The sequence below is a fragment of the Mauremys reevesii genome, linkage group 21 (genome assembly GCF_016161935.1).
Source record: "Mauremys reevesii isolate NIE-2019 linkage group 21, ASM1616193v1, whole genome shotgun sequence".
NCBI classification, from domain to species: Eukaryota; Metazoa; Chordata; order Testudines; family Geoemydidae; genus Mauremys; species Mauremys reevesii.
The window spans coordinates 9,571,869-9,595,481 of NC_052643.1; the positions used below are offsets into that span (position 1 = coordinate 9,571,869).

At 42.4% G+C, this 23,613-nt stretch overlaps 1 protein-coding gene and 1 long non-coding RNA gene across 3 annotated transcripts in view; one reads left to right on the forward strand and one right to left on the reverse strand.

Annotated features, from left to right (window-relative positions):
• PEX14 (peroxisomal biogenesis factor 14) overlaps positions 1 to 23,613 on the reverse strand; it is a 101,104-nt gene that overhangs the window by 18,408 nt on the left and 59,083 nt on the right. Inside the window, exons 1-2 of one of the 2 annotated variants that reach the window (XM_039509589.1) lie at positions 15,182 to 15,296; positions 5,339 to 5,461 (exon numbers count right to left, since the gene is read on the reverse strand). In XM_039509589.1, the coding sequence (XP_039365523.1) occupies positions 5,339 to 5,461; positions 15,182 to 15,281 (223 nt within the window). In that variant the 5' untranslated portion in view covers positions 15,282 to 15,296. Of the gene's footprint in view, positions 1 to 5,338; positions 5,462 to 15,181; positions 15,297 to 23,613 lie in introns of those variants that run through there. The other variant, XM_039509588.1, reaches the window with a different exon arrangement.
• On the forward strand, positions 15,238 to 22,719 carry LOC120388046. Its single transcript, XR_005590480.1, has 5 exons — positions 15,238 to 15,416; positions 16,266 to 16,424; positions 19,453 to 19,523; positions 21,108 to 21,220; positions 22,269 to 22,719. It is a non-coding gene; the product is annotated as an uncharacterized LOC120388046 (long non-coding RNA).

Here is a 23,613-nt window from a genome sequence, read left to right on the forward strand (position 1 = left end):
AAGGAAATCTAGTGTCACTCTTGGGGATCAGTGGCTCTGTTTGGATTTGAACCCTGGATCTCCTTGGATTTCCAGTTATTTGCACTGAACCCCAAACTAAAAACATCCTTCCATGACAAAGTAACTCAATCGATGGTGAGCTCCCAACCATACAGGGTTAATTAATCCCAGAGGTGCTGTAGGTCCCAAATGTGCCCTGTGCATGGACTGTCAGGCCTCCCCTAGTTGTCCCCACCTACCTCCCAGCTCTCTGACCTCCGGTGGAATTAAGAGACACCTGTAGGTCCCTGTCAGCTTTGCCCTTTCACCTCTCTCATCTCTCCCTGTGTTCCTGTAATGCTTGTGCTAAGAACATTTTATTGCCCCCTGGTTTTCATTATTAATGAAAAGGGACCAGAATGATCTTTCCTAAAGTTCAGAGAGTCTATAAAGACAAGAAGCTGAAATGCCATTTTACTCGTTTTAGAGATGTGTGAAACAATTCTGTCTTGTGGCAAAAAAAAAAAAAAGGAGAGAGAGAGAGAGAGAAACTAAACTGGAGAGGGACACAGGGAGGACTCTGCATCGACCATGTGATATTACAAAGAGGGGAAGGCCACACGGAATCAGAATTGTGCTTAAGATCCCCTCTCAGGCTCTCTCTCTACTAATTGTTATCTAAGCACAGGATTGAGACTTGAAACTCCTGAGTTCTCCTACACTGACTTCCTTCTACATTCTTGGGCACTTGCCAACTGCCTTGACTTAACCTCTGTGCCTCAGTTTCCCCATCTGTAAAATGGGAATAGTAAGACTTGTGCTGTGAGGGTCAATGAGTTAATGTGAAGGAGGTGAAAAGCACTAAGTCCTTCAAACCTTAATATTCAGTCAGAAACTGAGTAGTGCTTCCCTCATTCATCACTGGAGATACTAGGCTTCCATCTGTCCCTCACCACTCAAGGTTTCCATAGGCCAATATTGCACTACACCGAGACACACAGTTGTGGTGCTCTAGCTTCTATTCTGAACTAGTCATGGGGAAAGGAGAAAAATAACACTTGCCACTTCCATTAAGTGTTCTATCAGAGGGTCTCAAATGTTAATGAATCTTCACAAGCCCCGGTGAGGCATGGAAGGGATGTTGCTCCCTTTTACAGATGGGGAAACTGAGGCACGGAACATTTAAGTGATCTTTTAAGGTAGCTCATTTGCTACAGGCAGCTTCATCTACTGGACGGTGATAGCTTGATAGGTATTTGCCCAAGGTCACACAGGAAGTCTGTATAAAATCTGCATGAATGGAGTCATGGCAAGGGACGTAGACAATCCCTGGGTGATAAGCAAACAGCTTTGCGCATCTATCTCAGAAACTCCTCTGAGTTTGCTTGTAATTAAGGGGGCTAGAAAGGTAAAAAAATATAAACCCAATTAATCATTTAAATATTTAAAGTCAGATTTTTGTCCTCACTCCCAGATTAGTGTATTTCATAACACCAGGAGCAGACAGCCCGTTTTTTGTTGTTGTTGTTTTTTTTACTGGGGGTTCATTTCAGAGCATGTTTAAACTAGTCAGATTGAGTGATGCTTCCAGCAACTAATCGCATGTCAAATAAAAGATATTTTATGTAATAAATTACCGCTACAAGTAATTCAAATGTCATTTATCAGTTTTATTATCAGTCAGGCAAAGTCTTGTTTCTCTATATTAATCAAAATCAAGCTTTTTTTTTTTTTAAAGCAGTTTTGACACCTCTTGGCAAAAGTACAGGAAAGGAGAGAAAGAATTACCCCCCTGGAGAAGGGGTGAAACGGTACAGGAGGCACCAAGCTCAAAGACAATCACTGGAAACTTGAGGAATTTAATTCCCTCTGCCTCCCAAAAGTTACTGTTGCTGCTCTAAAGACAAACCTGGGATAGCTTCTACCTCTGGCAAGATCTATGCTATTTTTAAAGACTTGCAAAGCTTTTTTTTTTTTTTTTTTTAAGTACTTATATGGCTAATAGCTATTGCCAATGAAAGATCAGAATTTACTCTACTGCCTCCACTCCCAGCACAATCTGTGCAGCAAGAGGTATTTAAATCGTATAATTTGTTTCCTGCATCATCTCCTTCAGAACAGACAGCGTTACCAAGAGTGCAGGAGCCCAAGCACAGTGGAATCTGGTGAGGCTCAGAGGATTTAAGTTCAGCTCTCTGACTGGTCTGTTTTGTCCCTTGGGTACTTTTGAGCACTACCTACAGAGGCGCTCAGACACTATGGTGGTGAGGGTCATGTAAGAACATAGAGTAGATAGAGAGCAGAAATGGGTTCTTTCCTATACAGTGCAGCACCTGATGAATCTACCAAAGATTAAGTGGCTTGGTAAACTATCATGGAAACAACTGACCTGGGGCAGATGTGGGCCTTTGAAGAAATATCCATCAAGCTCTCACCGTCTTACAGATAAAGCTGCCTGTAGCAAATAAGCTACCTTAAAAGATCATCAGGCCAAGTCTGCAGGGACACTCTGTCCTGCAGCAGAGTGTAACCCGCCAGCCATAAGGCAATTCATAGATTATTACTTGTGCATTTCCAACAGCGTGCAAAGCGCTGTATGGGCAGATATGGAGACAGGCCTATATCTAACTAGACAACATCCAGCAAGGGAGGGGCAAGAGGAATGGCAAAAGCAATGCAACCAAAGGGTGAGGTTAGGCATGCATCTTTTTCATTGCACTATTATTCTTTTTATAACCACACTTAGAGGCTCAGGGTACATACAAGGGTCTTCAAAGAAGCAATGAGGGAAGGACAGAGGGGTAGGACACTGCCTAAGCTGGCCCCCTTTGTGCTATCCCATGTGCTTTGGGATTGCTAGAGAACATAGTGTTTGGTTCACAAGTAGAAGACCCCGCACTGTTGCCAACCCCAAACATTCAAAAAGCAAAAGTCGGGTCTCAAAGAAAAAAATCACAAGACTGGCTTAAAATTATGAGATTCTGAGTTCTTCTCATTTGCCTTCTCATTTTTGAGCCTTTAGGGGCCATGTTTTCAAGCTTATCTGTGCAATCAGGAAAGCTAGAAACATACATTTTTTTAAAAAGCAGAGATTCGCCTCGATTCGTGGAACAACAAGAGCTGGAGAAACACCATATCGCTCCAAGCTTGTGATAAAGTTGTGAGGGCTGGCAACGCTGGCATTGTTTTCCAGTTTACCCTATGTGCCTCTTCACAGCTTTGGTGGTTTTAATGGGACTCTATGACATAAACAGAGCAAAGACCCTGTCTGCGCTGGGTCCTGAATTGAGCTGGTTAAAACTGCACTTGGACACAGCTGTCACTAATATGGGGCTAAATACAGTTTCCCTGACCAAGATAGTGAGGGTCTGGTTTGGGGGTTATTTTCTGTGACCATGAGAGCTAGAGATTAGATTGAGACACAAAATTCATATTTCAACCCCCCTTCCCAAATGTCTGGAGGCACTGGAATCTAGATTCTTGTGCAGCCCATTACAGACAGCAAAGCTCTCATTCCAAACCTTCCTCTCGCCACCCCAAAGTTCAAGGTATGTTGGAACGAGGGAGGTCATTTTGGACCAACTCTAGTGATAGCTACATTGTGCCGTAAACTAACCACTCCCACCCAGTGCAAGTCAGCACACGGGGTGTGGAACTGTGCTCGAATTCCGCTACTGTGTTTAAACAATGTTGTACCTTGCATGAGGCTTAAATAAAGCGCCAAGTTCAGTGCAAACAATAGGAACACTTTATGCCTCACTAGGCAATAACACCACTACTTAGCATTTACATGGCGCATTTCATCCTAAGATCTGAAACCACTTTACAAAGGAGGGTAAGTAACATTAACCCTGTTTCAAGAGAGGGTTCCTGAAGCACAGAAGTTAAGTGATTTGCCCAAGGTCACACAGCTAAACCAGTGACAGAGCTAGGCATAGCAGCCAAGTCACCTGACTCCCCATCTGCTGGACCACAGAAAGGACACGGGTAGATGGGTGCATTACCTGCAACACCAGAGGGCATCAACATCATCACAATAACACTGTTTTAGGAGCTACTGACTGGTAGGAACAATAACAAGCTCAGTCCTTGGTACCTGGCAGGTAAGTGAAGGAAGAACTGCTTTTCAAACTGCCAGCCACACATGTGAGCTGAACAGTTCCTCTTGATGGATTTTTAATGGTGTGCGCATTTTGGTTTTTATTGCATGGAGCTTAGATACATTTGCATCTTAAAACAAACCTAGCAAAAAGTATACGTAAATCTTAAGTCTACAGAGATTCCACTGGGACTTTAAAAACGGTGTGTGTGTGTGTATTTTAATATAACAGCCATATATACACATATACCCAGTATATCCCAACATTTTGCAGTCCTTCTTTGAGATTGGGGGTGTGATTGGATAACACTAGGAAAAATGTTTTTGAAGATAAATAAGCACCATTATTATTTATAATTATTTGTAATGCCATAGCACCCAGAGTCCCAATCACAGGTGGGGACCTGTTCTAGATTTTGCATACACACTAGGAAGACATAGTCCATGCCCTGAAGAACTTACAATCTAGTTTGCTGAAATTCTTTATTCATCTGTCTTAAGCAACTACTCAAGGGATCAATTATAAAAATCAGTCACTTATGGGAGGTAAGTCTTCCAATGAACATGGAGCAGAATTATACTCAGTACCTTTCTGGATAGTTTGTGATGGATTCCTAAAAGCAGGAATTTGCCTAGTAAAGGTGAACTCTTATACAGGTTCCGTTGTAAAATAAATAACTAAATAACTTTGCACTTTTATAGTACCTTCTATCCAAGGACCTTATTCTACTATTCAAATATTAATGAATTCAATCTCATAAATCCCCTATGAGGTAGGGAAGTACTAGCCCCCAATTTTAGGGTGGGGGGAGAAATGAGGCCTACAAAGGTTAAGGGACTTGTCCAGAGCTATATAGCCAGTCAGCGGCAGAGTTGGGAACAGAAACTAGATCTCTCTACACCATGCTTCCTAAGCATAAGCAAGGACAGACTGTAATTTACCACATTAGTCTGTGGACTAATATAGCTTGTACCTCAGCTGCCTTGTGTGACACCATCTTGTCATTGTGTCTGCTGTGTATTTATGTCACTTTCATCAACAATTAAAAAGTGTATTTCAAGTAAGATCAGGGATGTGATTCTCACAACAAGTGGGATATTTGCTAGAAACAACCACAGCAGATTCCACTGTTTCCTGGGATTCAGCATTGCAAACTAGTATCATTAAAGGAGTACAGAGGTAAGAAAGCAGATAGGGAATAGGATAGCAAAATCATTGCATAAAATGATAAGACCAGGTGCTTTCAAGAGGCTACTTACTGTAGGGCACAAGGTGAGGGGGCTGCGTTGGCACCAGCTGTGCGGAAGGACCCAGGAACTGTGGCTCATCTGTGGTAGTGCCCGACTGCTGGAAAGCCAGGTCAATTTCTTCATCTGTCAGTCCTGGGGGAGAAGAGGAAACGAGATCAGTTTAGCATCTTTACTCACTTGATGCGCCTGTAATTAAATCTGCAAGCCTGGCAGAACCCTTTCAAGCTGCAGAAGGATTTTGGTAGTGATTCGAGCAGCACTGCCTCCCCGATTTTGGATTCACTAAAATCACTCCCTCTCTTCTCTCTGTTGCAATTTAACCTTAAGCGACAGAATATTAGCCTCAACACTGCTTCCAAATGTGGCTCATTCAATTTCCTTAATTTATCCTTGAGTTTATTGCTGCTTTAGAAGTAGTTTTCTATTGCAATTCTCCACTCTTCCCCCGAAAAAAAGATACCATCAACTGCAAATGTGGCTCATTTTAATCTGTAATGGTGTAAAAAAAAAAAAGAAAACAGGGAAAAAACCAACAATAATGCATGAAAACAGACAGGGAAACAAAAAACTAATTATTGGGTTAGACGACTAATTAGTCTAGATCGTTTCCAAAGACGGGAATAATTTGCTTTATTTTATGACAAATGCAGAAATAAAAAGAAAAAATCAGGACTGCCTGTGATTAGTATGAATGGGACACAGAATGCAAGGAGGAAATAAAACTAACAAAACAGATCAAAACAAGGCCAAGCTCAAACTTTCAGATTAGCACTGTCCCAGCCTACTACTGCCTGATTACATTGCCCTAGGCCAGCCTGGTTTTTATTTCGCATGTCGCTGTAGCCATGCTGCACACATGGTACATTGTGGTGCAGTCTTTCCTGTCACTGGAAAATGCGAAGGTGCCCATCTGTAAGCGGCCACAACATATGGAGAGAATTTGCCCTACGAGGGGAAAGAGAACAGCAGCTGAAAGATTCATGATGACCAGCATCTGTGAAGGAAGCAAGCACAGCTGGATGGCTTTTTCAACAGGAGAAAATGTGCTCTAGCAAAAGAATGCAGTGCTAGGATGGAGACCACAATGTGGGGCCTGGGAGAGTGTGCACTGTCTGTGGAATGCCATATACAGCACACAAAAGCAGGTAAAAGGCCAGGTTCCTGCCCTGAGGAGCTTACAATCTAGCTCAGGCATCACCACCACATGGGGGTGCTTATGCAAGAAGGTGTTGAAATACTGGGAGTGAGATGATCAGAGTAGCAGGGCTTGCAAAAGAAACAAATTTCAAGGGGGCTGGGATCTGGAGGAGAAGAGAGGCCACTTGGCTCCCTTGGAAAGCTGCTCCAAGCAGACAGGACAACCAGAAAGATGGCATGAAGCTGAGAGTGGGGAGAGAAATCAGAGGGAGCACTTTTTCTCAAGCATGAGATTGGCAGAGTACTGCCGCATGGTTATTCTTGGTACTATTGGCGGATAGAATGCTTGGAACTTCCCCCCCAGAGCACTTAACATCACAGTGAGGAGTAATATAGGACACATCCAGGATTCAAAGAGCATTACTCCTGCTTGAAAAAGTTAACCTAGGATGTGAAATCTGACTGCACGTTGTGCATCCACATAGAACAGGCTAATCCATAACACAAACACCACTGCCAGAAGCAGGTGTTTGAGGCTGTCTCTGGACTACTACTTATTAATGCATAGCACTGACAATGCTTCTGATCTTCAGAGGGTTTTATATTTATTAGCTGATCTTCATAACATTCCTGTTATCTTACATATTATTATCCCAATTTTACAATGGGAAAACTGATGCACAGAAAGATTAAGTGACTTGTCCAAGGTCACAGGGAGTTGTCAGTGTCAGAAATAGGATACTAAATCTCACGTTCCTAGCCCCCAGTCTTGTGCTCAGACAACACACACACACTCCACCTGTGTTGGATGCATGCCTCATCAGAGCAGAGACTCAGAAAGAGACACATGAAAAACAAAGAGAGATGGTCTACATCAACTCAGGCTTCTATTTTAAAGTCCCAGTAGCAATATTTATGGTATCTAAACCATGTTAGAAAGCAAAGTCCTAATAAGAAAGGAACGGCTTTAACCAGTTCATAATTATTCAATAGAAGAGAGAGCATAAGCAGATGCCAGCATTGTAGATCACGAGCAACTGTAGAATTTTATAAAGCTGGAGCCAGACACACAAGCCAATATTAGCTGCTGGCTGCAAACGTGGTTCTCTCTAAAAAGGGGCATTTTGTTCTATTTCCATGCAAAGGTAGGAGATATGATAACATTTAACATTGAGGAACATACAGTTAGTTATGGAGGATACTTTGTCCTTGAGATCTTCGGGCTATGAAAAGAACAGGAAATAATGTGCATTGTTTCCCACCCCCTCAATTCTCAGCCTGTTTGGGAAAAAGAAAGTTTTACAGATAAAATTTCTTGCATTATTCTGGTCATGCCCACTAGTGACATGACAGTGTCACTATTTCCATTACAAAATCCTGTTTTACCAGGGAAGGAAAAGCTCATGTGAATGGTAATGAGATACGGAGCCTTTCATATCTAGGTTGCTGGTTTGAATCCAGCACAAGTCAGGAGGGAGTGAAAGTTGCTACCATCCAACGACTATTCTGTGGCCTCCATGAAGTAGTCTCATTCACATTACTCGTCAACAAATGTCTGCATCACAGAAAACACTACCATTTTGGTCCCCCTGTTAATAAGCAGAGGACAAGATTGTATCAAGCACAGAGACTGAACACTGTCAGTGTGGCACTTTTCACAAATGCTAACAAAAATGTACAATATATTTGTAAAAGTATTTTCTCAGCGGTATATAATTTAGCCATCAAAGTTCACTTTGGATTGAAATTTGCCTCACACACCCCCACACACCCCAGTAGCATTTTTTCCAAACTCAGGTATGTCTAACTTTGTTTTCCAGGCTTGGGAATGCAAAAAATTATATAATTAATATAAGGACATGGGAATTTCTGTACCGGATCAGACCAGTGGTCCATCTAGCCCACCCTCCCTGCACGACCCCTCCTCCCCCGTGTCCTGTCTTGACTTACCACGATGGCTGGACTGCTCTTTATTAAACAAATTCAGATAACTTGACCTCCCTCCACCTATGTCCCTTCTGGCTTGCCTAAGCCAAAATGAAGCCAAGGGTCTTGGTACTACCCAGAGACAATACTTCAGTAGAGCCCATCAGCTATTTAGAGAAGAGAAAGTGCTGGTGTAAGTGACACCAGGTCACTATGTTCACCGTGTATCATGGCAGAAGAATATTTCCACTACTTGGCTCTTCTTGGATTGGTGCTGATTCATGGACAACAAACCTCAATTTGAGTTCTAGAGTCCATCAGCTTCCACCATTCGCCTCCCACTACAACTTCCACTAAGAATGTACAGTCCTTCATCATAGCGGCATCTAAAAAGCATTCACAGTCTTGTTAATTTCTCTTATCTAGTATGAATTTAGCAACCCAAATATAACACAATCTCTCTTGGGCGTACAACAGTGCCACAAAATCTAAAGGCGTGTGCTTAATAGGATTGTCTTTGGGGACAACTGTGTCAATAGAATCATATCAGTATAATAGAAGATTCCCCCCCCCTCAACCCTCACCTCCCCCCAGTTTGAAAGGCAAACATTTTAGATCTTCTGGAGTTGCAGCAAGATCAAGACCATGCAGAATCCAAAAGGTTAAAAGGAACAATAAAGGAAACTGCCAATTGTAAGTGAATTATATTTGGCTTTGAAAGCTGAGCCACGGCTATATTATAAAAGGCATCTCTTTGCGTTGTTTACCATCACCCTGACTAATGCAGGCCTTTTTTTTTGTTTTAAATAATCTCATGCAAATTAGACACACACTTCCTTCCAGTTGATTGCTATCTGCAAGGAATAATCTAACCACAGAGGGTGCTGAGAAAGGACTGAGCCGAGAAGGATGTCTTCACAGCCCTTCAGAATGCAAACCTCCCCCGCCTCCCATCTCTGGTCCATCTATCTCATTCCTCCTTAGAGCCACTGCTTTTGTAAGAATTAGTCATAATTTTCATAAAGTCATCAAATGTTCTTTTTAGGTTTGAGGGTGTTGATTTGCATTATCTGACACCCAGCAGTGCTTTGCATTCAGATGTTCTTGTTGCCTTTCTTTCAGGAACTTCACTATTGTTGCCATTTCCGATTTTCAGGAAAGCCACCCAGCCTCTGTAACTTGTAGTTAAACACAGAATCAAAACAAATTAGAGAATGAAGCAGGGAGGTAAAAGTCCCCTCTGCGCCTGGGATTTTACAGTTGGGAAAGTGATGCACAGAGAGATTAAAGTGACTTGTCCAAGATCACACAAGCTGGGTCTACTCTACAGACCTATATTGGTATAACTAGGTCACACTGGGGTGTGAAGAATCCACACCCCTGAACAAAGTAGTTATAGCGACATAATCCACCCCCTCCCTGCAGTGTAGACAGTGCTATATCGACCAGAGAGCTTCTCCCACCGACATAGCTATCGCCTCTTGGGGAGGTGGATGAACTACACTGACAGGAGAAGCTCTGCCATCAGCATAGTAGCGTCGTCACTAAAGCGCTACAGCAGCTGTGCCGCTGTAGCCCTGTACATGAAGACAAGCCCACAGTTAGTCTGTGGGAGAGCTGGGAACTGACCCCTGATCTGCTGTGTCCCAGCCCCATTCCTCAATCACAGGGCCAGCACTTCCTAGATAAAATATAAGGATAACATACAGTAGGGAAAAACCCTGCATGAGCTGGGAGATGGACTAAATGAGCTATTAAAACTTTTTAATCTTCAACATATGCTCCTGTTAGGGCACTTTGTTCATTCCCCATCCTGTATTGTTCCCTACATAATACTTGTCAGAGCTTCACTGAGTTTAGTGACTCAAGCAACAGGATTTTCACTAGTTCTCTGAAGGCAGAATTGGTTTTGACGAGAAAACTTCACAGTAGGAAAGGATGAGAAACTTTATCCCTCCCCCAGCAGAAAAAAATGTTGAGTCAAATTCTTTTGTCGTTTCAAAAGCCGGCTTTACTTTCACTTTGTCTGATAGATTGTCTCCAGGGGTTGTCGCCACACCTGCACTTCTACAGAGACAAACAGGTGGGGTTTTTCCCCTCCCCTCGCTGTTTCTGTTAAAAAGCAAACAAAACAAAACTGGCTGACTTTGTTTACTTGCAATGAATCACCTGTCTGCATGATGCCTGTATCAAATCACATAACTGAAAGGAAGACCTATCAGCAGGTATCCTGAAATGACATTACAGTCCCTGTTCCTGAAAACTATTGAGTCACCTGTTCTCATAAGAACATGGTCACAGTTAACAGAATCACCATATAAGCATCCTGGAATCTGATCCACATTAATGATTCCACCTGTTCAGCGTCAGTTCCACGCACTGCTACCTGGGTCCTTTTAATCAAGATGCCAGTACTATTTTTCCTCCAACACGCAGTCCTTTGAAAAAGTTCACAGAGTTTCATACATTTCACTGGGGTCAAAGATACAGTTCCTTGATCCTTCTCCTTCCATATGTCCTTGATAAAGGGTCAATATCAGGTCAATTTCAGCTTAAGGTTTTACCAAAACCCAAGGTCAATAGAAACATCTCTGTGATTTTTTTTTCTACATTTAAATTTATTTGGATCTGAACACTTCCCAGATGCACTTTTAACTCCAGTATTGGACAAGCACATGTGAACCTGAATGTCAACATGAAAATGACCAGTCTAGTTTAATTGTCAAACAGAGAAAGGAAAAAAGTAAAGCAATTTTCAAACTAATTTAGAGTGCTTTGAATTATTTCCGCTTTAATAATCTACGGCACCATTAATTACACAACTATGAACTTTATTTATATATTTTTTTATTTCTGCACAACTGTTTAATGTGCCAGAGGTCCCTCTAAGCAGCATCCTGACTTGACAACACTGCCTTCCTCTCAGTTATCTTGCACTCAATTAAGAGAAAACCTGATTGACAGCACAAGGCTAAATATTCAGCTGAGCACCCAGAAAGGAAAGGGTTAAAAATGGCATACTCCCCGCCCTTCCCCATTAAAAAAACCCTGGCAGCAGTTTCTCTTCCTGGGCTTTTGGAGTCTATAATAAAATGAAGTGTAATGGAGGAGAGGAGGGCAATGTCAGAGGGTGAGGGTTTGGGAGAGAGGTTGTTAAGTATCTCCCTCTCCTCAGCCGTGTTTACTCCATTTACAGGACCCTGAGTGATTGATATATGGACAGAGGGAGAACGAGCAGGCAGTTGCTGCCTCCCCAAATATCAGAGTGGTGGGGGAGACACCCCCAAATGCCTAAAACCCCCCAAACTCTCTTTAAAGTGCTCAAAATTAAAAAGGCAGAAGGAGAGACTCAGCCAGGGAAAGAAGAAAAAGTAAAACAGGGTGGAAATTTTTATTTATTATTAACATTTTGTTGGAACAGTGGAGTGCAATAAGGACTCTCAGAGCCGTTAAAAGTCGTTGGGTGACCTGCAGACCCCTATTTCCCAGAGCCTTGTATAAAATTGAATTTTTTAAACATAAATTACACGTAATGACGACACTGTAAAAACTAACAGTAATGGAAAGCTGTGCTGTATTTCATTAGCCTGTATTATTCCGTGCCACCTGATCCAGCCGGGCCTTGTTTATGAGTTAGTGTGTTAGCAGATGCCGATGGAAGCATTTGCTTCGACCTTGCTCTTCTCATTGGGGCATGAAATTACGACGGCAGCACCTTGATATTACAGCCATAAATACAGTAAACTGCAAATTTAAGCCAACGGCTCCTATTGTCTCCGAACATAAAGCTGATCGGTATTTATTTAAAAGGAGAACGAAAAAAAATATTATATATCACCTTGTTTATGGGTCTGGTCCCCTCCCCCCCTTAATCTGCCTTGTTCACTTGGTTAAATACTAAACAAACAAACTAAATCCTCCCTATTTTCTACTGATTAAATATTCTCATGAAATGAGTATTGTTTTCGGAAAACTGGATCAAAGTATTTCCACCCTGAACAAGAAGGGGCTGACTGCTGGTTTAGTGCATCTTTAAATAAAAAACCAGGCACAAGTGCTGCAACTTTTCTTCTTTGTTTCTAAATATGAGAAGTTGAAAATATAGTATGAAAAAGTTGCTACTGGGTATATGTGTGTGTGGGTGTGGGTGTGTGTGTGAGTGAGAGAGAGAGAGACAGACAGACAGACAGACAAAACAGAGATACATACATATTGTGTATATTATTTTGAAATATGCCCCTTGTTAATGCTATTTCAAAAAGTGGAAGCAAAAGAACAAAAACAGAAAAATAAATTTACAAAATAAAAAAATAGGTACACCCAAGAAAATGGTAGATCTCTCCCCTTAAGAAGCAGGAAAAGCTTGGAGCATTGTCTCCCATGGGCATTTTGGGTAAACACCCATGCACTAAGATGCCCACAAAATATATTAAATATAGGAGAGAAAAAAAATCAACACAAAGGCAAAAGGACACTGGGTTATTGCAAAGCATATCACAGCATAAATCACAGCATTATAAGCTAGTGCAAAATGTATTTCATTGGTGGTTTAAAGGAGAGGAGACACAGTTTTGCCTGTCATAAGAGAGGTCAAGTCTTCCTCTTCTAATGCAAAGAGAGCTCTCCATTTGTATGAAGTATGTTATCTCTGTCCCACCCAGGAAAAAAGGGAGGATAGCCAAAGCAAAGGCTTCCAGTACTAAATTATACATTTCAGGGACCCAAATTAGATTAGATAAATCACTAGAAATAGAGTATAGGGAACAATCATGGAGGAGGAGGAAGTGGTTTGATTATGTGATGTAATATAGGAGGTCTTATCTATTTCAAAATTCTGTGAGGCTGCTAGATGCAGTATCATGGCCCCAACAGGATTTGAACTCATCACCTTTGAATCAACAGACTGCTCACTTTGGTTGTCACAGATTTTGCACAAGCTCAGAGAGGATCAGAAGTGCCCATGGTCTTAGTTACAGAGCATTCAAAGTTTTGTCCCTGAATATGGTCAAATTCCTATGTCACTACTATATGCAAAAACAGATAGGGACTTGTCTCTTAGTTAGCTCCCTACAAGGAAGCAATTGTCTATTAGATGGGGGGACAGCTCAGTGGTTTGAGCATTAACCTGCTTAAACCCAGGGTTGTGAGTTCAATCCTTGAGGGGGCCACTTAGGAATCCGGGGCAAAATCAGTACTTGGGTCCTGCTAGTGAAGGCAGGGGGCTGGACTCAATGACCTTTCAGGGTCCCTCCCAGTTCTAGGAGATAGGATATCTCCATTAATTTAAAGTTAAGTCTTTCTGGGTAGTGGTAAAACCAGCAAACAAGACAGAAGTGAGCTACCCCTCTATGTAATCTATACAGAGATTCCAGGGCGGGGGGAGAGAATTTCCTCCCCTCCCATATTTACTTTTAGGTCTCTTGCCTGCAGCCTTTCATTTCTATCATCAGAAATTTGATATCAGAATGATGGGACAAGCAAGGGGAGAGGACAGTTTCTGCCCACTACAGATAGGCTTTCCCTTCCATGCTGGATGAAGCCTATCTGGCTAAGCTGGAAGCTAAAGTCACAGCAAAGGGCTGTGAGGCTGTGCCCTCTGTTGTGTAACTGACTCTGAGAGGAGATGGCCTGAGACTGCCACATGCAGGGCCAAGAGCCTCAAGATAACAGAAGTGATTTTCAATGCAGCTCCACATTGAGGTTAGGGGAGTCCACACCAGGAACCCAATTCCGAGGTAGAGTAATTTACCAAGAATGGAAGATGATCGAGACTAAATCGTCTCAGGAACATTTGCTTGAGGGCCAGCATGTAAATCCACCCTCTAAACACCCCAGATAATAGAGGAGGTTAGATGCTAACCTAATAAGTCTAATGCTCTCATAATATAAACACTTGCTACCACTACGACTAGGCCTCCTTGGAAATGGGGCTCTGTATTCAGAGAAATGGACTCCTGATGCACCTAGCGACTAATTCCTGTTCCAAAACATCAGATCGCATACTGTGGTCTGAGAGTCCTTGCACATGGACAGCTGGCAGGTCACATGGTGCTGGCTCCTCCTCCTCATTACTTTATTTGTATTAGAAGTAGTGCCTAGAGCCCCCAACAGAGATCAGGGCCCCATTGTGTTAGGTGCTGTCCATACACATAGTGAGGGGAACTCTCTGCCTAAGAGTTCACAGTCTAAATAGACAAGACAGAGCATGGGTGAGGGAGGAAACAGACACACAGAGGGGGGAGGTGACTTGGCCAAGTCACAAGGCAGGTCAATGGCAGAGAACCCTCTTCCCATGAGTCCTAGTCCAGTGCCCTGTCCACTGAACCATGGTGCTCCTTTTTTCCAAGCTGATACTACAGGCATCAAAAGGGTCTAGGTACCTGTAAATGTCGCAGGAACAAGGAGCGGAGGCCAGCCTAGATGCCTCCATTATGGCCCATGACTAAAATAATAGGAAGAGGAAAAGAAGAGGAAGTAACAGGAGGTGCCGATGGGGATCTTAGACAACAGTAGGACTACCAGAGCCACCACCAGGAGATGCTGGTGGGAGAAGAGCAGGGAACCAGGAAGTATATGAAGGGGAGCCAGTGGGCAGATTATCATGCGGAGTAGGTATCTGGGCAGCACACAAAGGGAGCTGGAACAAGAGGGAAGGTACCTACAGACTGGGCAGCATGTTCAGGGAGTCGGTAGCTAAGAGCTGTAGCACACATGCAGGGGAAAAAGGAACCAGACAGCAAAGAGGCATGTGCGTGGAGAGAGAGGACTCAGTCAATTTGTTGTATTCACCTGCTTTTTCTTGTCCTTTACTTAAGATTGTAAATTCTTTGGTGCAGGGACTCTTGTTCTGTGTCTGGACAGCACCAGGCACAACAGGGCCGCGATCCATCAATGGAGCTCCTTGGTGATGTCACAATACAAAGAATATATAACAACAATGCATGGAAGGGGAAGATGACATTAAGAACAGATAAAGACACAGTGTGATCAGTTGTTTGGTTGGGGTTTTATTAAGGACAAAAAGGTAATTGCATTAAACACAATTAAATTACAGCAATATTTTCCTAATCCTAATTTTTCTGGTAAGCAATTGCTATAATCATCATAGGGATGCTGTGTGACTGAAAATGAGATTGGAAGGTAGTCCACGAAATCCATTCTTTGCTAAAGTGGGGACCACACTAAGAACTTATGTTCCGAAGGATCCAGGAGGAAAAGGCAATTTATTCCTACTATGGGCTCACTTCTCTGACACTTGAATAGTTTTTGTTCTACACAGCACACAAATTAACCAGTTGTATTATCGGGAGTGGAGAGGTGGGGAAGAAAACCCTCACCAAATCTTAGTTTAAAAAAGTTAGCTATAGAAAGCAGCATGGCTGCCAATCTTAACAAGAAACAGAAAGGTTGAAGAACTTTCATACAGTTCCTAAGTGTGAAAAAAAGGTCCATCCTTAACTCTTTAAAAGTTATTTAGTAGCAGCGAATGATTAGCACGATACTGACGTTTGGCTGATGTACAATCTGAGAGAACATTTTTTCTGGGTGGAAGAGGAGAAAATGTCAGTATTTTGGGGGTACAGAGGGAAAAGCTTGAGGTTCTCTTTCAAAACCAGGTGACAATTCCCCCCTGAATTTCAGAAGGATTTTTTTTAAGTCTTATCTTTAGAATTCAAATATTAAACTATATTTTCAACTCACATGAGCTGACTCATATGAGCTGACTTGCATCTTCAAGGCACAACCTGCCATACTGATCCCTTCAGGACCTAGGCTGACTGATTAACATCACTATAGAATTCTAGCACAGAAGACGGTGGGGGGCACCCTGGAGGAGGCAGCGGGAACTCAAACAGCTCCTTTGTTATTGCAGGGGAGCTCCAGCAGCAGCAGGAGCAGCGGCAAAAGCTCAAGTGGCTCCTTTGATGAGGTGCTAGAATGATGCTCAATGGCCAACTCTGAAAACTCTCCCTTTGCAAGGTGGCTTGCTCGCAGCACTGAAAACTGAAGGCACAGGCCTCCAATATCCAAGGTACGAGAACTGTTGGCCACATATGGACCTTTCTTCAAAGTTCCCATGTAAGATCAAATTAACTTGAAGGGGAAACGTTTTGAATGGTGGAGAAGAGAGGCAACATTTTATAGATTGACAGGTTTGGTTAGCTCTTTTGGTCAGGATTCCCTTGCTGGAAAGTGGTTCTGGAATTCACTGTCCAATCGTCCCCAAACTTTCATAAAGAAACTTTTATAAAAATTCCAATTTCTTGTATAGGTTTATCCACTATGCCACATGGCTCTGCATCTCTTGAAAGACTTGGAATGAATTTAGATCAGAAAATTCACGTTGACCTGCAGGACTGGAAGACTAATATGAAATTCCAGACCCAGAGTTTTTGAAGTCTGAGGTTTAGGAGTAACAAATCTTACAGAAGTACTGATGACAGCTTGCTAGCAAACTCAGGGCATATTAAAGAATCATTTAACAGGATTTGTTACGATGTCTGGGGTATAGCAGAATTTCTGTATAAAAGAATGAAAAATCTTGTCTTCAATTGTCATTCCTTGTTCTTTATTTTACTCTAGAATTTCTTATGGCTCCACTTGGAAGGGAATCTGGCATATTTTACATTACACAATGGCTATCAGGGAGTACTCTCTACAGCTAAGATTGATTGGAATGTATTTGCCTTGATGTTTCTTGCTGCCTCTATTACTATCAACATTTTAAACTTCACAAATGAACCAACTAAACAAATCAGCCTAGGCTAATGCCAAGAAAAAAACATCTAAAATGTGTAGCTGTTGACCCTTTTAAGTGTGCGACAGGCAATGAGACGCACCAAAGGCACACTAAGTCACATACTGCCATGTGTATTATGCCCTCCTTACATCAGGAAGTGTTGCTGTAATGGGATGAGCACAATTACCTACTACTGCCCATTCCCAAAGCCGCAGGAGAATGCTCTAAAGTAATGAACACAGGATGGAAGCCAGGAACTAGGGAGTTCTAAATCCTTCTCTGTCACAGATTCCCTCTATGCATCATGCAAGTCACCTCACCTTTCTGCCTCAACTTGCCCATCTGTAATATGTTGCACACCTATATACTCCATCAGGGTATTGAGGGGATTAACTTGATAAGGAAAAATCCATCTAAGTGGTAGGTATTATTATGGCACCTCTGATTTGCATCTCCCTGAAAGTGAGAGACATGCCAATATATTAATATGAGGAAGCGTAGCAGCTAGTATTCATTACAGATTACAAATCACACCTGGTTTCTTTATTCTTTTTGTTTTAGATCTTTTAAATGCCATTAAAACAATGTTTGCTGAATGCTAGTACAAAGCTAGCCACCTGTAAAATTAAAGGCTGATGGTGCCAATAAAAGTGTTGAAATACATTCTATTTAAGAGGTAATCCTGCTTTGTAATTTTAAAATATATTTTTAAATTATATCTACCTGACCTTCACGATTCTGTTGGTTACCTCATATGCATTTAGAAAACAACCATCTATGTCATCACACAGGACACTGATCTCAGGTGGGGGGTAAGAAACAGCAGCAGATGAACTTTTAAGAAACAAACATTTTGTATTCGGGTTGTGTGTACTTAGTAATAAAGGAGAAGGGAAGAAAGACAGAAAATACAGGGGATATGCAAATCTAAAGGGAAATGTTCCATTTAGACACAAGAGTGTTTTTTTCCATGAGTCTTCAGCAGTTCTTCAGAGTTCTGAAGAAAACTAAAGAAGTCTGGATAAAATGCCCAAAAGACGACTCATGCTAACAATAGTAAAAATAATGAACCAGTGGAAAATACTATGGTGACTACACATACGCACACAGTGTATTCGAGTGGTAAGGTATAAAAGGAGTTTCATCATTGCTCTCTCTGGGCATACACAAAACATGGTTCTCTAGGGTTATGATTACCATGCCAAATACACCTCCAGAGTTTTCTTACTTGTATAATAAAAAGGCTTTATGCATTTGGGTTCTATTAAAATCAGGTTTCTGGGGTGAACACTCAATTGTGATTTCAAGATTTGCTTTCCATGAACAGTGGTTGTTTTCTGCCAGTGAGCTCATTGGCTGGAATCTTCACAGAAAGCAAACAAACGAGAGGCAACAACATGGTCGAAGTAAATTCATTTAAAAACTGGCGTGAATATTCAGAAACATTTGTGTGTATGTTGCTGAGCATCCGTTAGACTAGATGGTGGGGCAGCTGGAGATTTTCCAGTATCCTTTCACATTGTGCCAGGACAGGTCTTGAAGTTCTGGTGTCTGGAAATACTCTCTAGACAAATGAAACATCTTTCAAATATAGTGGGGGGGATGAGAAGAGGCAGACAGACCCTAGATGGCATTGAACAGGAAACTCACTTAACAAGGGCCAAAACGCTAACTAACTTCATCTCTCAGCACACAGGGGTGCACAAACAGCTTCCTCATTATCGGCACAGAGCTGGGCTCAGTGATAAAAGGGGCAGGAAGGGCATGCTTTGCTGATTCCTGTCACTCCGTATCATCCTCGAAGTGCAGGAATGATGCCAGGCACAAGTGGACTACTCTCTGTTGCAGCAGAAGCTGCTGTTTGATGTGATGTTTAAGTGGCAGATCTCTATGCAGTAGCTTGTTCTCTTGGGATCCCTACCCCCACATTCTTGAGTGCCAAGTGCAACGACCAGATAGAACAACTTATCCTTTACAACAACTTACCACTGCTGGTGGGCAACTTGCAGCCCGTGGGCCGCACGCACCCCGTCCGGGTGATCTGCTGGCGGGCTGAGAGACAGTTTGTTTACATTGACCGTCCGTAGGCACAGCCGCCCGCAGCTCCCAGTGGCCGTGGTTCGCCACTGGCATCCGTGCCTGCAGACGTTCAATGTAAGCAAACTGTCTCGCAGCCCACCAGCAGATTACCCTGACAGGCCGTGTGTGGCTTGCGGGCTGCAGTTGCCCACCGCTGCTTTACAGTCACTGCAGTGTCTGAAGTGCATCAGAATGACTCCATTCACTTCTTCCCCCATTTTCTCTTGGTTTTCTTTAACAGCTCCTCGCGCCTGTCCCAGGCGGCCTGGCATCAAGCAAGTTCTGCCTTTATGATGCAATACCTGGAACTAGGTGAGGCCCCAACTCCTCTGATAACTTAGCCAACAGGCAACAGCAGCTTGTGTTCTTATTGACAGCACACAGGTGCTAGTAAATACCTACCCCCAGGGTATTCTCTGTAAACACATAGCCGCTGCCACCTTCTCCCCGCAGCTCCTAACACACACATGCTCGCTTTACCGACACTGAACTCACACCTCACAAACAAATTATTTAACTACTCTGTTCCCCGAGGAATACAGTGATCATTTCAAATGCAGCTCCCTGCTCGCCTCTCACATACACGCAACAGCCTGATAGGTTAAATGCTGCCATTTAATTACCGTAATGGAAGCTGCTATTTTTTGGTTCCCCTGAACTCCTCTTCTCTCTCGCTCTTTTTAAACATACTCAGAGTCATCTTTTAAACATGTATTTTATATTTCTGGGTTTAACAGCTGCATGCTCCTGGTTACTCTAGGAGTGGGAGCAGGGATATTCTTCACTTAAGATATGAGAAACTGGTCTTTTAAATGCCCAAAGAGAGGGATTGGGGGAAATGTAGCAGAAAGGGGCAAATGCCAAGCATTGTAGAGACAGCCTGCCCTTTCATCTACTTACATGATTCTGTTTGGACTGTGGCGAATACAACTAGTTACAAACGAAGCTGGGGCCTGTAGAAGGAAATACATAAAAATAGTCTGAGAAATTATGCTGTCTCAACAACAACATATTGATTTATATTGGCACCTTAGCACAATATGGTGGTCTAAGCTCAGGACTGGGAGCAAAGACCTCCTCTATTCTAATTCCAGATCTGGTACACTGACAACTTTTGAACCTCTGTACCTCAGTTTCTTCATCTGTAAAATGGGGATAATAATAGTTTCCGCTCTACCTCCCAGCAGTGTCCTGAGGATTAACATTTGTAAAATGCTTTTAAAATGAAAAGGGCTAACCAGATGAGGAAGTACAATCAGAAAGGAGTGTAGAAAAGGAGATGATAATGCTTTGCTTCCACACACTGTGTTCTGAGGATTAGCTAATGTTTGTACAGTGCTTTCAACATGTAAATTGCTCTAGAAGTGCAGGATATAAATTTGTTAACTTCCTGGCCATACTGCAAAGTATCTCTTATTTCAGGAATTCAGGGAGGGGGCTGAGGGATTATTATAGTTTATTACTGGGGAGGAGTATAATAATTGTGAAATTATGAGACTACATCAATAATTATTTGTGAATTTTATTCTTTGTAGTGTAATGTAATTAGAAAGCACCTAAGAGCAAAATATAGCCATTTAAAGTCAAAATTAATGTTTTACATATTCTCATGCCTCAGCATTCCTAGAAAATACCTGAGCTATACCTGTCCTATACCTTATCCGCCCCCTAAATATGAAATGCTTCCATGGCAGTACAGATTTCGATATGTGATTTGATCAGTGGCCTCCGGCCACAGTCCAATGTCCTATCTCTTTGCGCTGGCACACAGCCCAGCCTCCCTCTGGAGTAAGGCCACCTACTGGCACCCCTACCCACCCCCCCAATGGAATCTTAAAGGTGAGACAGGGCAGCAGAGGTAAAGACAAATTTAATTTTGTTTATCATCATAAAAAGGGACATTTCCACACGGACAGCAAGGACATGAATATCGTGTGTATGCAGGGCCAGAGGGGGAATTATAAACGCATTTTTGGCGAAATTCAATAAAGCTGATTCCACCGCATAAGGTCAGCAATTTACTTTAAAAAATGATATGATTGCAACTTTTAATATAACCCATGTATTTGCTGCAAGATGTTCTAGAAGACTGTGTAATGTAACCATCCGACCGCTCCACAGGAGCAGAGATCACCCCATTTACCCTTTATTGTCTTGATAAAAGCAATGCACATTTGCACAATATGACAAAGTCAACAATTTTTACTTAAGAGAGCCTCAGATTTAATGGAGAACGAATTCTCCTCTCTCATCCTAGGGCTGGGGGTCCATTCTGGGCTAGGATCCATCAGGAAGAACCAGAATGAACAAACTCAAGACTTAATTCCTCTCCTATCCAAGGAGGGTCCTCCCCCAAGTTAAAATTAGGGAGGGAGTGGTGGGGAGCAGAAAAGAGTAATGTGATTATAGCAACATCAGCACTCAGTCCCCTGGTCACTACAAAAGATGTGGTCTATTACACAACAAAACTGTGTTCCAGGAGAGCCCACAGACTAAATTAATATGGAGACTTAATTCATCTCTCCCATCCCACCCCGGGCAGGGCAGCACCAACATGAGTGGGATGGATTTAATTGGAAGAGTAACATGGCACGTCCTAGATTACATTCCCCACTCCAGCCCCGGGGAAGAGGGCTGTCCCCCCAAAACTGGAAGAGAGAGTTCATTCATGAGTGGGTTACAGACTGAATTTCCCTGGGCTGGATGGCCATGGGGACTGAACTCCTCCTTCAACCCAAAAACATATTTTTATACAAGTGTATATAGATCTCTCTGGCTGTCTGAAGGTGAAGCTTGCTTCAAAGGTCAGAGCTCCAGGCCTAGATTAGGATTGCACGCAATCTGCTTGAGCCTTGGCATTCTGACAAACTTCCCCTGCCTTATACGTCCAATTGAGGTAATGTCTCTGTAAGTGCGGTTCAAAAATCACACATTGCAGGATACACACTTGTCTAGCAACTTCCATATGAGGATCCCAAACCCCTTTACAAATGCGAATGGGTTAAAGCTCAACATGCCTGTTAGGTGGAAGTAATCATCATTATCCTCATTTTATAGATGAGGATGCTGAGACCCAGAGAGCTTATGTTACTTGCCGCAGATCATGCAAGAAGTCCATGGCAGAGACAGAAATAGAACCTGGATCTCCTGACACCTGGTCTGAGCTATAACCATCACACCAGCCTACCTCTAGCTGCCCTGTATTTATTCTCTCACTCAAGGATATCCACAGCTAAATTTCTTAAATACATACATCAAAAGATGACTTTCCTAACTGTCACTGCTGCAATCTCAACCTAGGGTCTGAAGATCTAGGTTTGTTCTCTCTGCCCAGCATCATCAATACTAAAGATTCAAAACTCAGAATTTAGTTGACAATTTGATCCAGAATGGAATCCAGCTCACTCTGCCATAGTGGTATGAGCTCTGCAGTACTAACAGGAATGGAAACAAGGTTTTGACAGTAAACAAGGCAAGTGTGACTCAAAACACACACAAGAAGCAAAAGGAGCACTTTTAACCACTTTTACATTACATAGTTATTGTCAGATAGCCAGAATGAAAGTCACTATTATAATAGTAACATTCCATTTATTTGTTAAAATAAAGACTACATCTGGAGCAAACACAACTTTCTAGGCACTGTCTGAATGTGTTCTGGGCACTGTATAAATGTATTCCAATTTACCAATACTTTGCAAACTATGAACACACAACAGAGGTGCTGATGGACCCTGTTCCACTGAAATACTGCTGAATTTCCTGGACGACAAGTGAGCTGAGAGAAATGGGAATTATGCCTGATTCTTCACTCACTGTACTGTAAATGAAATCAGCTCTCTTTTTCTGTGGAATGCACATCTAAATGGCTCAAGTGTGTCACAGGGTGAGCCTGAAGTAAGAGAGAGGCTATTACTACTAATGTGACTTGTACCCTCTGTTATGAAACAAATAAATGAGCATTTAGAGGATGTCAACTCTGTGAGTCTCTCTCCCTCAATGGATTCTTCAGCAACATCATTAAAACATCAAACGGGTGCTTCATGCAATGCACTTTCCAGAGCCTTGCACAGAAACCAGATGAAAAAGTCACAGCAATTTTCATCTTTTTGACATGAAACTGCAAAGCACTTATCAAACCCCACTGGAAATGTTACTTAAAGGGTCAAGCTGTCAAGGTTGGTTGGCCCTAAATTTGCCCTGCCTTTTTTCCTCTTCTGTCTTTTTGCAGGTCCAAGTGGGGGTTCCCCCCATCAGAAAATGCTGCAGTTCAAAGCCAGCAGCCTAGCATCTCATGAGCAAACCTGCAAGCACGAAACAGGGTGTGCTGCTCTGCTCCTGGGAGCAAGCCTACAAAAACAAACTATTAGATACTTATTTGGTTGCTGGAAAGAACTTCCGT